This window comes from Ursus americanus, chromosome 9 (assembly GCF_024610735.1).
Source record: "Ursus americanus isolate L20-20 chromosome 9, mUrsAme1.1.p, whole genome shotgun sequence".
Classification (NCBI taxonomy): Eukaryota; Metazoa; Chordata; class Mammalia; order Carnivora; family Ursidae; genus Ursus; species Ursus americanus.
The window spans coordinates 32,491,987-32,506,282 of NC_142135.1; the positions used below are offsets into that span (position 1 = coordinate 32,491,987).

The window sequence follows — 14,296 nt, forward strand, 5'->3', positions numbered from 1 at the left end:
TACCAGCTCTGTTTTGTTATTCTCATTTTATTCTCACTGTTTTATCTTGGGACCTCCCCAGAGCAGGGAACACATCTGATTTGTCAGTGTATCCTCAATAACCACCTAGTACAAATACACTGAAAACTGCAGATATTGGTTGAACTGAACTAAGCCATTAGCTAATATTTAAAATAAAATAAATGGCTGAAACCCACGCAAGAAGATTGCCATTTAGCTGAAGAGGTACGGTATAGAAATGCACACATTGGAAGTCAAGACCAGAAATCTGCTACTATGTGGATTGAAGAAAGCTGATTATCTTGTAGATTTCTGCTCCTTTGTCAATGAAGAGAAGCAGTTTAATTAAAAGATTTATAAGCTTCCTTCTAAATCTAAAAGTCTTGATTCTAAATCTAGGAGTGAAGCCACAGAATACTGACAGATATCTTGGCAAACTGTAGGCAGATGGCTGGGGCCAGATGGCTCTACAAACCAAACCAACAATCTGGATTCAGAAAACAAAACACAGGTGCACACAAAGTTTCCCACGTATCCTGCGTGCACTGTATTCCCATGATCTCTCTCCTCAGTTCTAGATTTTTGTTTCTTTTTTTTCCTTTACAGCCAAACTCTTTCAAAGCATCTATATTCACTGTCCCCTTTCTCTCCTCTTCTTTTAAATCCATTCAACTCAGTCTTCTACTGCTTACAACTCCACCAAAACTGTTCTTAATGAAGGTTAATGTGATTACTTCATCCTGCTAAACCTAGTGATGGTTTCAAACGCAACAGTTCTCTCCCACTTCAAGTACTTTCTTCACCTGTACTCAAAGACATTGTGCTCCATGGTTTCCCTCCTGCTGCTTTATCTTGTCAACTTCTAAATATAAGAGTCGTTCGGTGCAGAGTCCCTTGACCTCTTCTACACTTGTTCTCTCTGTGATCTCAACCAGTCTCGTGGTTTTAAATCTCTCTCTTTCTGAGGGTAACTCCCAAACAGTCTGAATCTCCAACCTGAAATCCAGACCGAAATTTAAGTCACCTGTTTGACATCTTATCTTAGATATCTAGGAATCTCTAACTTATATCCAAAACTGAGCACCTGATGTTCCCACCAAACAATTCTTGAGTTTTTTCCTCTATCAGTTAATAGAAACTCTGTATTTTTCCAGTTACGTAGGCCCAAAGCTTGGATGTTATCATTGAATCTCTCTCTTTCATCCTATCAGGTAATTCTGTTGGCTCTCTCTCTAATATCTACCCAGAATCCAACTACTCCTGTCACTATGGTCTAAGCCACTGTCACCTCTTTCGCAAAAGCCTCCCTGTTCCTAATCTCAATTCCTTCAGGTTAGTCTTAGCATGGCAGTTAAACTGATTTTATTTCAAAAAGAAATGGTATTATGTCACTTGAATCAAATCTTCCCATTTCACTCAGTGAAACAAAATCCTAACATTGATAGATAATGTGAATCACCTGCCCCAGCGCCTTCTGACCACACCTACCACTATTCACCCTGCTCAGTCAGTCACACTCAAGTGACCTCTTCCCAGCATCTCTAACAAGTCAAGCTGGCTCCCATTATAGAGCCTTCCTTCTTGCTGTTCCCTCTGCCAGGAACACTCTTCTTTCCAGGCCTTCAAGTGGTAATTCTGTCACTTTATTGAGGTATCTGCTCAAATATTACCTCAATGGGGATACTTCTCAGAATGCATTATCAAGAATTATTTACCCTACTTTCTTGAACACTGTCTATCCCATTATCCTGAATTTTCTTCTTTGTACTTACCAGTATATGAAATGATATAATATATTCTTTTATTTATTATTTACTTCCCCCAATAAATGTAAGGATTATGAAGGCATGCACCCAGAAGAGACTGGAACATAGTAGGTACCCCAAAATGATTTGTAGAATGAATGAGTAAAAAAAAAAATTATAAGTAGCTAGAAACTCACCAATTATGCTGTTCTTCGAGTCTTAATTTATGGTGCTATGCTATGGAATAAGGATAGTCTCATTTTAGCTCATTAACGGTACGAAAAGCCAATGTATCTAAAGGGATTGGCTTAGGTAGGTCATCATTTGAGAACTCTGAAACTGATTCCACCTCCCAAAGAATCTGACCTTAATACAGGGTTAATAGAGATGTGCTGGCTGACTGATCACATATCTCACTAACTGAAGGGCAGCATACACTGTCTATTCCAAAATGATACGTGGGCACTTCACAGAAAGATGTAGAATAAACCTATCTTTTCTTTATCATTTCCTCCCTTTGAATTTTAAATCGGAAGAGAGGATGGTGATAAATCCATCATTTAATTCAATGCTTGGCCATTTCTAATACATGGTCACAGCCGGAATTCATAGTTATTTATTTATTTTTTAACTCTGAATAGATAAGTAGAAGAAGGAATACTGTAACATCCCTTTAACCTATGGAATTTTCTCCAATCCACAAATATGCTTTAGCCAATTTAAAAACAACCTCCCACCTTAATCTTACTCATGAACTTTACTGTGAAACTCAACACAAACAGTAAATGAGTCTCTCCCAAAAGAAAACAGCGAAAGGAAAAATTAGATGCCTAGACCTTAAGTATAGTAGACCATCAAAAGATTACGCTAAATAAGAATGTGACTTGGCATACGTAAAATATCCAGAGTTCTCATCTTTCAAATTTTTTACTCGTTAACTTCTTCCTAGGTCCAACTATATCCTATGTAGGATTGATCTATAACAATAGTTATGTTTTGTAGTAAAGAGAATTTTTATATAAATGAAACAAATATACTAATAATGAGTGAGAGCGACTCAACAATCATTGTCAGTAGAACCTTTACATGCAAGATCAAAGAAATAACAAGAATGCAGAACAGTTTAGAGCTCAAAGACTTAACAGCATTCAGGGTCAACTAGAGCTCAGGAAGCCCAAAAAACCTGCTCAAAGTACTTCCTCAGTTAAAGTATTTACCTTGGTGACCTCTTGGGAAGTCCTTATTCTTTTGATACATTGAAACGTACTTAAATTAAAAAATGGCATTAAATGTTCTTTAAACTTGTTGCACCCTAACAGTTGACTGAACATTTAAGAAGATATATCTATCTTGGATCACTGACATAAAAATCAGTACATATAAACATACCCTTTTGTAGGTCGTAAGCAAAAATCATGGAGGTTAAAATATAGATAAAAATGACAAATACGTAAATACACACTGAAAGCTTATCTAAATTTTTATTGTTTTATGAAGAGTGTTAATATTTTATAATACTTGATTTCATTTTATTTATTTGGTTACATTATTTTCACTTTATTTTACCTGTCATATCCTAGCATATTTTAAGAATTTTATGCTGGAAGGGGTGTTAATGAGTAATTAACACTCCACAGTAAGAAAAATTATAAAATTATTTTAGTGTTAATTAAATATCACACAGAACATTGTACACAGTATTTATAACAGATGAAGATAGGGGAAAAAGAATATAATCAAGACTAAAAGACATTTTAACTACAGCTACTGAAGCAAATACTATTCATTTTTTAATTCGGCCCCATAACAAGGGCAAATTGTTATGATATAGAGAAATTTTAGAACATTGGTTTTTTTATATAGCCATCTTAAAATGCTGACATTCTGAGTCAATACCTGTAACTATATTTGATTATCAATTACTATAAAACTTATATAGTCCTGCTGTTTTTGACAGAACTTAATTGTGCTGGGTTATAGAATTAAGTCACCAATAATCATAAGAAAACTAAACCTAAGTATTGAAATTGATCATCTTTTTTACTCACTCAGGCAATATATTAATTCATGTGTGTAAAACTGTGAAAAATCTACAAATATTATAAGTGTTCATTTAACATTGCTGAACCAATTACTAAGTTCATATCATTTTCTAATTTAAAATTCTGCTTAAAATATTTTTTAAATCACTCAGTTTTAAAACAATTTCTGGATTGAGAAATATCTACGTTGTATTTTTCGCTTGATAACGTGGCCATCACTTTTTCCCTCGGAATCTTAACATGACCAACAAAGCCAAACTTCTGACTTAATGACATACATTTCAATAGAATAGGATTGTACTAGGATATTTATGTTTATTTAATTTAAGAAAGCATATTCACACATATCACAAGTGTCAATACTGAGTGTCTAATATATAGAAAGTCACTATTAACTTCATAATAGACTTGCCTTTTTTCCCGTTATTAGGTGGGCTTGGTGTTTCTCCCTCATTGTCTTTTTAACATTGAAAACAGACAATAGTGGTTAATAAATAAGGTCACTAACAACCCAAATAAAAACCAAGCACACCACAAAAGATGAAATCACACACTAGGGAAACAAATTCATGCATTAAACATGACATCTCACATTAATGAACACAAGAGTAAAGTATATCCTTCCCATCCTATGAGAAAAGTAACAAAAACAAAAATAAAATTCCAAGAGTTATTTTATAGTAAGTTAGAAAGATTAGCTATGGTTTTATGCTAATTTAATAATTGATGTGTTCACTAATTAAGTTAATTTTGAGAATAAAGCATAAGTGACAAACTGGTTCAATAAATAGGCTCTACCTTAATGACGTGAAAAGTAAATAAAAATATTACCTACCACTGAAGGCCCCAAACTAATAATTTCCTAAAAAAATGACTTTCCTGTGGCAGCCAATTCATGAACAGTGTGAAAGCATTTCAGTGCTCATATGGACTAATATGAGACATAGGAATGGGCAAATGGGAAAACATTAACTGCACAGCTAAATTAAATAAAAATTCATTTTGTATGGTATTCTCTAAACACGTGATTCCTATAGCATTGCAGGAAAATGGAAGATGCGTGACATTCTAGTAGTTAGAATAGTAGATGTTCAGAACAGAGATAGTTATGCATTTCTAGAAATATGCAGCTAAACTTGCCTTTATTTTCATGGTCAGATGCACTCTGATGATTAGTCTCATCTTTATGACATTAAAAATAGTTATAATCAGCAACTGCAGCTTAAGAGGTCTTGTGTCTTATACTACAAATACTGAGACAATACATCCATGAAAATATATGTTCTGCACATATACACACAGACATTGCTTTCACACAGTGGAAGAGGAGAGAATATAAGGCACATAAAGTACATTCTACTGTTCATGAATGGAAAGTGGTGATTTAAGCATGATAAAATTAGGACTACAGTTATTCTTCATTATTCTTAGAAATGTAAATTTTTTTTAAACTGACATCTTAGAAAAGATTAGGATTCAATTCTGTATTTCAAATAAAAATAGTCAAAATTTGATAAAAGAAGACTATTAATACATTTACTGATTATGTAATATTTTACATTTTAAAATCCTTCCAGGAACATTCTGACAAAGAAAGTGGCAAAAATTATAGCATGTAAACAGAATAGGGACTTTAAAAAACACCAAAATGAAAGCCCTCCACACCACTCAGAAGAAGGACTCTTTGGCAAGAAATTATGATTGTCAATAAACATTAGAGCAATATTTAGCTGGGATGAAGAACAGGAATATATGGTTAATTGTTCTTACTTCAGGAAAAACACTTATGAAGAAAATTGTGATAGTCTCTAAAAGTTTTAATGGAATTTATATTCTGCTCTATATTTACTTGTAATTTTCCTCTACAAAACCAAAATTCTTTAGAGAAGAGGCAACAAACTACTCAGTGTAACCCACAGTAGGAACTCAGTTTTTAATAAATAAATGAATTGAATACAGAATTGGGGTGAAGGATAGGTATGAATTTGATCAGAGGCATTGTCTATAATTTTAGTTAGATTTAAATATTAAGGAACATGTTTAGATGGATAAAATAAATATTCTGATAAGTTATCTAGATGAGATAGCTTATGTAATATTTCTCCATTAATAAAATTAGGCAATTTATTTAACAATCAGTACTGAAAAACAAACTGTTCTTTACTGTGCATTTATAAATTTGAAGCCCAACGTCTTATGTGAAATTGAAAAGTCATACTTCTAAATCAATCAGTTATTTATTTTAGACACACAGTCAGACAGACCTGCCTTGACCTCTTCACCCTGCTTTTCTCCCCACTGCTCTTCCACATGCCCAGTTTCTTCATTAACTTCTGTATTTGCACAAGTAAAGAAAAAAATAAGACCAGATATGTATACTTGTTACTCTCAGTGACAAAAAATTTTAAATTACTCACGACATAATGAATGATTATAAGGAGACTAACAGATTATCCTTAATGAGTTTCTGACATGTTACGGAAGCAAATAAGTATTCTATTAATAAATTATCACATTGTCTCCTTTTTTGATGGCTTTGATTTGTAAAAGAGAAATTGTAGCCCCTAAAATATTTGTGGTATGCAATAACTGTGTAAAGTAGGCAAAATACTTTGTCTATAAACTTGATATGTTCTTAGAAAAATAGTATTATACATCTTTTCTTCTACAGAATAAAAAAAAAACCGATATTACAAACTCTCTTTTATTTTCACAAAATGCCAGTACATCAAAGTTAGGAGAAACTTTTAAAAAATATTAATGCCTTAACAGTTGTTTAGCACCCGGTACTTTTCTTATACTGTGCCTACTTTTTCTGGTTCTCAAACCAAGAGAAGATAACCAATACCGTACCATCATGAAAACCAACATACACAAGGTTTTAAATTAACTTAATTAACAGACTAAAATATAACCAAAGTCAAAAGGAATTAAGGTAGGAGTTGTTCATTTTCTAGCTGTTGAACAGAATGAGAAAAATAAGCACGTCATTACTTTGATTTTGAAATAATGCCATTAAATTACAACTTCTGACCACTTTTTAAGAGATAATCCAAACATAATCTGATTTAGACCACCAACTAATAGCCTATTTTGGGTTATGTACCTTTAACTTCAGTAGGAATTTGAAAACTTCTAAAAGAGATATTTTGTATCTCCATTTAAGCTAAAGAAAATGACAAATTATGTATCCACCAAGTCTTCATATCAGCATTGACACAAACACTGCTGAAATCATTCATACGTTCAAGCAAAACAAAACAAACAGAAAATCCTTTTATCTTATACAAGAAACGATAAGGGAAGTTTTGGCTCTCCTTTCTTTCACATATAAAAAAAGGAAAAAAATCACAATGAAAGGGGACATTCAAGGAAAATCATGGTTTTAATAGATTCTATAGGGTAAAAACTAGATGGCGTCTAGAATGCTAGCTGACAAGCCCATTAAAAACTTCCTCAACCCTGACTTTCGGTATTAGCTCTATTTTGACTTTCTGGTAGGTTTGCTATTACCAAGAACAGAACTACTCATATCTCAACAGACTATTGCTATAAAGATATTAAAACTGAATTTTTAAAAAGTTGGGACTTAAACGATGTTTCTGACTTCATATGCCAACAAATGAAATCAAAACTGTCTTTAAAAATCCTGGGAAGACAAAAAATTTCATACATACCCCAGAACTTACTTTCTGGAAAGCACTTTTAAAATTATATACACCCATTCTAACATGAAAAATGAGAAATACAGAAATGCAGCTGTAATCCCCTTATCAGGCAACGTAAGAGAACATTAGTCATTATAGCATGGCGTTGTTTAAAATCATGATACATAGTATAGAAAGCACCTCAATATAGAAGTCCACAAACCGTTCAGTAACTAACAAGAAAACAATTTGTTCCAAGTTCTATAAGGCAATAAAAGTATTGCTGCCCAAATGCTGTGCACTTAAAATTTTGTTACAAATAGGTTATAGAAATTTTAATATAAAACACATTTTAATATAAACATCTATAGAATGACAAGATTATTTTAGCGATACATTATACACTATTTGAAGTAGCTTTTCAATTTGTAAGCAATGTTTCATGCATTCATTCAACAAATATTTATTGAGGGCCTGTAATGTGCCAAGCATTATTCTATGTGCTGGAAATTCATAAGTAAATAACACAGTTAACAATTCCTTACATTTACAAAGTTACTTTCAGAATTCTTTCTTGGCAGAGGAATTTTTATTATTTAGTAAACGTATGACACTCCATATATCATGACTTAGTACTTTCTCTTGAGTCATAATGTAGTGTTGATCATAAAACTGCACATATTTAACTTCGGTATACTGTAAGCGGTCTTGGTACAACGTGAAAAGTGATGTAGGAAATACAAACCACGATCACTATCTATTTCAGCAACTTTCTTTTCTAGAAAGTCAAATTTAATCATTGAAAGATCATCATAAATACGAAATGAGACATAAGATGATGAGTATCACTAAACTAGGTGTACATCTTCGGTGACATAAACACAGACTGCAATTGATATCTTTGATTCAAGTCTCATACAACATTTAGAATTCTGCTTGAAAGGCAAATTAAAATTTTTCAGAACAGAACATTTTACCCTGTCATTTAAAGGAAGTTCAAGTCTTTGCATTCTTACTTGAACGAATCAAAGAAATTTAACTCCTTGGTATAATTTCCACGTACAACAAAAGTAGGATACCAAAAAGTATAAAAGAAAATCATTCTACTGTATATAAAAGTCTATACAATGGAGGGACATCAATTGCAGTTGGGTTTATTTTTGCTTACATAGCCCCCCAAAAAGGCTGTCAGCACAAAACAAACCCTCCTTTATGTACAGACCTTCATAAGGTTCTATCTCCTTGACTCCATTGTCTAGGAAAAACAAAATAAAAACAAAACAAAAAGGGGAACCAAAGCACAGGGGTTAAAAACAACAGAAATTTCCAAAGGCACAAAATGTATGTATCATCTACTAAAGAAAAGTTAAATGGTGATTTAAATATATACATATATATATATGTATTTTTTGGCAAAGCACATCCAGTTACTAAATAAAGGGACCATTTAAAAAATGAGGTAAAAAATTATTATATTCTATCATCCATGCTTTTAGAGGTCCTTTATCTAAGAATTTATAGATGTTTGGGGAGTATGCTCATCTGTGTATAAACAAATAGTGCTTCTTATGCAAAATTTTGAAAGAATTAAAATATCAGTACAACATGCATCTTTCTTTGTATATTCATGATTACCTTTTTTCTGGTACTCCAGTTTTGAGAAGGATCACCATTGTTGTGCATCAGCTAACCAGTCCTTCGCAGTGTGTGAAAATTGATTTGGCTAGTTACTAATAAACTTTATGTAACTATCAACAATCACATACACTTAGTTGCAGCAAAGAAATATCATCCAACTGCTTATTTAAGAGCATTAAGTTTACTTTTTAAAATGCATTTATTCAAATTTTTGTGCAAGAGCAATAACAGTAGGTTATTTTTCCTCCAAATATTACAAATTTTAAATATAAAATATAAAGCATTTATAAATATATTGATAAATATAACTACTAGCAAATGCAGCTAAGGCGTTCAGTTAACAAAAGAAGAATACTAAACAAAGGTAGTAAAAAAAAAAATCTTGATTCACCTTAGCTTCCATGTGTATTTCCTACATGACATAATTAGAAATAGAACTTACTTCTCTCCAATGTTCCCTTTGGCGGAAGTTGTGGAAGTTGTCGGCCCCTTCGTCCTGCCACTGGAGTACTTGATGGGCTGGTCTGGACAGACCCAGTACGAGGATGAGACCTACAAGATACACCATTGATGCTCATTTTCAGTAGGATGAATGGAATAATTTGAATACATTTGGTTCATATGATAGCTGTGCAAGTGCAATTTTAAAGGAGGTGTAGCTGCTGATTAAAAGGTTAGGAAAGTAGGACAAAATATGGATATTTGAATGATTGTCGAAAGATGTTTCTACTTTTGTGTCATATGCATACATACACAGATACATGCACACAAAATCCTACAGTAACGTCCATGGAATTGTTCATGTAAATTAGTATTCTATCCATACAAAAGCAACAGGAGAGTTCTGCAGCTCAAAAAATAAAAGGTAATGTTTTACATTTCTTTCTACCAGATTTCAAACTCTCAACACTAACCTCCCTCCCTTGATCCAAGGAGATTTTTTCTCAGTCTTATATTAGATATCCCTTTATTAGAAAATATCTCATGAAACTACAAATAAAACTCTGAACAATTCAAAATTCAACTAAAGAAGATACTGGTTAATACATGATACTAGTATTGATAGAAAGAAACAAAAATGTACTTTTAGTTATTGTCATTATGATGATTATTCCAAAAGTGATGTCTAATGGACACAAACAATTTCTCATTCTGTAGGAGAAGAACATGAGAGTTATGAGGTGCATTATGGGGGGATTTACCCAGGACTCCTGATAAATGAGAAATCACAAAACAAATGTGGTCAGGACAGTTAAAAACAAATTACAATGGTAGCCACACACTATTATATCCGCTGAATATAAATAGTGTGCTTACACTGAAAACGTTAGTATCGATTGTTATTAGTGATCAGCCAAGGATGATAGAAGAGACCATTTAGCTGCTGGGAAAATAAATAGGTGTGCTGGTGGGGCAAAGGGGAGGTTAGTCTGATTGATTTATCTTTCACCTCGATAAGGCAGGTGAAGGAGGGGCAGATCTTCCAGTCATTAATGAAGGCATCGACCTCATGAGGTTTGTATCAGGACGCTCAGTGGATCTGGAGCGGGTGGTGGTCCGCTCTAGGAGAGGCCGTTGTTCTGTTGATCTGGATCTGTGATATGGCTGTCTATCTGCTGCTTCACAATTCCTGAAACGTTAGTCAAAAAGCAGCTCAGTTGACCTTTAGTGCCCTTCTGCTATTTGGTTAGGATGCATCAAATTGAGTTTGAAAAAGGTCATTGTTTAAAATTATCGAATTTGTAAAAACATACTCTGAGCAATTCTCGCTACACTTCTTAAGAATTTCTAAGGAAACCCAAACCTGCCTTTACCAGCAATTGCCACTGAAGATGATAGGAGTTGCTCCGTTATCATTAATGACAAACGAAACTGCCTGTTTTCCAAAATGAACTCCCTAAATGGAGCAGGTGAAATATGTGAAGTATTCTATTTCAAAGAATTCAATGGCTTTTTCCTAACATTTTCAAAAGAGTGAAGAAGACCACATGAGCATTAATTCTAAAGCCCTAAGGCTTTCGTTAGTATGGCAACTGAGCTATAAAAAGGCTTTCGGCACAAACATAGTATATTGATGCACCCAAACATTCCAACAGAAGAATCAAAACGTTGTAAGAAAACACTGCAACTTTGCAGGCTGTAGCCAGATTTAAACACATGGTCCACAAGAAAAATCACAGACAGCTGGTTGATCAGCCAATTTATGCCACCTATCTCGGGGCGCTTTAGCAATGCCAGCCAATACAATGCAGAAATGCATTAAGAGATTGAAGTAGCAATGGTTCTGAAACAATGTTTCAAATCTCTTTGACCACAAACAAGACCAATAGCAAAACTTAGTCCTTGTTGAAAGAAGTATACATAATTTAAGGAAACCATCATTACTGACTTTTGTATCCCTGGAATCTAGCATGCTTTTAACACCAAACATGTGATCGATAAATGTTTTCTAACACCAACCCCACCATCTGGGAGATAACCCCACAAACACTAATTTTGGCTTGAGAGTTCCAAAATAACACATATGGCAAATTATACTTCAAATCAAACTGTGACCTCCCCATCTAGTTGGAACCACAGAAACAGAAATGCTTACATATTATGGTTTGTAAAAACAAGCATTAGTCTCCTCCAAGACTAATGTAAACAACTTCCACTTTGCCTCTAAGTTCTCCCAATCTGATTTTTGATAATGAAAAATGTGGGCAATTAAAGAAAAATAAGACAATAAAGGACACAACTTCCCACATGTAATTAATTATATGGCATATAATTTCGGACCAGCAGTCATGAGATTAGGAAGTGAACGCTGGGTTTATTCTACAATATATCTTGTAATTCTCTTACACTTAAAATTCACAAGGTAATACATATGTCAAATCACTTTTTTTAATATTTTAAAATCCATGTGCCACGATATGATTGATTTCCTAAGATAAATTTAGTATGTTTATATAAGTATACAGGATATGTCAAAAAACCTGACATATACAAAGTGTAAAGACATATACAATATTCAATTACTTTCAAAGAGAGATATAAAAAAGGCAACCTGATGGTATAAAAAAAAATCATAATTCTATTTTTGTTCCTGAAAAACTATTTGAGAGAGAACACTTTTCTTTATAAATAAATGTGCAAAATAGTTTGTTCAACGTTTTTAGTGTACATATCTTTTATACAGCTTCACCACAGTATATAAGCAGAAGCAAAGGGATATCTGTATATATCTATATATATATATCTATCTATCTTAGATTCCTTAAAACCTATTTTTTTGGAGAGTACCAATCTTTACATTATTTTCAGGTTTCCCATTATCTTGATACCACACTTACTATATGACATGCAGTGACAAAATTCTGTGGAACGTCTATGACTACCCCAGCAAAAGGGAGGCTACTCTTTCATGGATTTATGCAAAATTTGATTTATTCTGATTCTGTCAAGTAATTTTTCCAAGTGAAAACTAAGACATTAGGATATACACTTTGACTTCGTTGACACTATATTTTAAATAATTGAAATACATGATTGTGAGTGAAATCCAGAGAATTATTTCAAATTTGTTGCTATGTCCTTAAAAGGCTACCATTACTTATAAAGCAAACAGGTCACTCTTTAGGAAATATCCCTTAGAAAAATTTCTCTTTAGCGGAAAAGTTGTTTGAAGACTATGTCAATGTTTTAAATTTTGCTTCTATTTCTTCTCTGCATATTCATAAATAATATGAATTATATGATTTCCATATTGTGAAAGGAAAATTGGTTAATACGTGAAACACAGACACACACAAAAAACCCACAGTAGAAGGTAGCAATTTCCTAAAATGTCACCACAGTGAAGGATGATGAAAAGCTACCATATTTTAAACTTAGATAACACAAGAGAAGATCAACACAGGCTCCTGTCCCCACCGTTGGGTAAGAATAAGCCTTACTAAGAACTAAGACAATTACTGAGAAAATGCAAAGCAGCAATGTCTACATCTGACTTATAATACCCAGTCTCTTAGCAGGTTCTTTAAGGGAATGATATGTAAAACTTGACAACTTCCACCTAAATTCTTAGTGAATTTTAGTTTTAAGATAAGAACCTAAAAATAATTAATTTTGAATGGTAGCAACTGAGATGTGGGAAATACGCATTTACAAGACATAAAATATTTTAGTGACTACCTTGGGTTCTTAAGTTGGGGTCTCTATTTCACTGTAAGTAGTTCTCTTTGTAACTCCACTTAATTTACTTTATTTTACTATATGCATTTTAAAACATTCTTCCAAAAAGGATGGCTATAAGTTTTACAAGACTGCCAAAGGGCAGGCCATTTAAAAGGTTAGGAACCATGCACCTATAAAATTAAATCTTTCTTAGGTAAATAATCTTGCTATCTTTTAAAAAGTGATATAATATCCAGTGATTTACTATCTTTCATAGTTCTGTTTTTTAATAGTTTAAACTTTGTAACATATGTGTAAAATAGTTCATATTTTTGCATGTATCATTTACCTGGATAAATATGGATTACTGCTCTGCATTTTTGGGGGGCTCCTACTCAAGCTGCGAGCATTTGCAGAAGATCCTGTTTAATAGCCCTTCCACAAACAGACCTAATTCATCTTGACTAATAATACTGTAACAAGAGCCAGTATTGTAATAACTCAGCTGTAAAAGACTATAAGAGCACAGGAAGAATTTGAGCTGAGGATTTCTAAGGGAAAAATAATTTTATAATCCTCTAGTGAAGTTGTCCATTTTGAGTTATTTTCCCCTCCACTATAGTTGCTCTTAAAAGATTTTTTAAATTTCCAGGTATCTGGCACAGCATTCTACTTAATTTAATCACATTTGCTATTTACTTTTCCTATTTTCAATTACAGCACAAGGGAGATATGCAATGTAACAAGGGAGAATAGGGCAGTGGGCCTTCTTTTCTATAAGCTCTTACATTCAACCACCACAGTGATTCAACTCCGTAACAACAAAAGCTCAATATACAGCATCTCTATAGGTTTGATAAAAGAATACTAAGAATACTCAAAGAAAGAAAGAAAGAAAGAAAGAAAGAAAGAAAGAAAGAAAGAAAGAAAGAAAGAAAAAAAAAAAAAGAAAGAAAGAAAGAAAAAACAACCACCAGCACAAGGCAAAATTTCAAAGTAATATGCAGATATCAGTGAAAATTATCCTAGAATGTGACTCAGAACTTCAACAGTCTGTGATAAA

At 33.0% G+C, this 14,296-nt stretch overlaps 1 protein-coding gene across 1 annotated transcript in view; it reads right to left on the bottom strand.

The window, feature by feature from the left end:
* Window positions 1-14,296, bottom strand: part of RIMS2 (regulating synaptic membrane exocytosis 2) — a 364,820-nt gene that overhangs the window by 186,814 nt on the left and 163,710 nt on the right. Inside the window, exons 15-16 of the mRNA XM_045805820.2 lie at window positions 10,523-10,702; window positions 9,515-9,624 (exon numbers count right to left, since the gene is read on the bottom strand). Coding sequence (XP_045661776.1) covers window positions 9,515-9,624; window positions 10,523-10,702 — 290 coding nt within the window. The remainder of the gene's footprint in view (window positions 1-9,514; window positions 9,625-10,522; window positions 10,703-14,296) is intronic.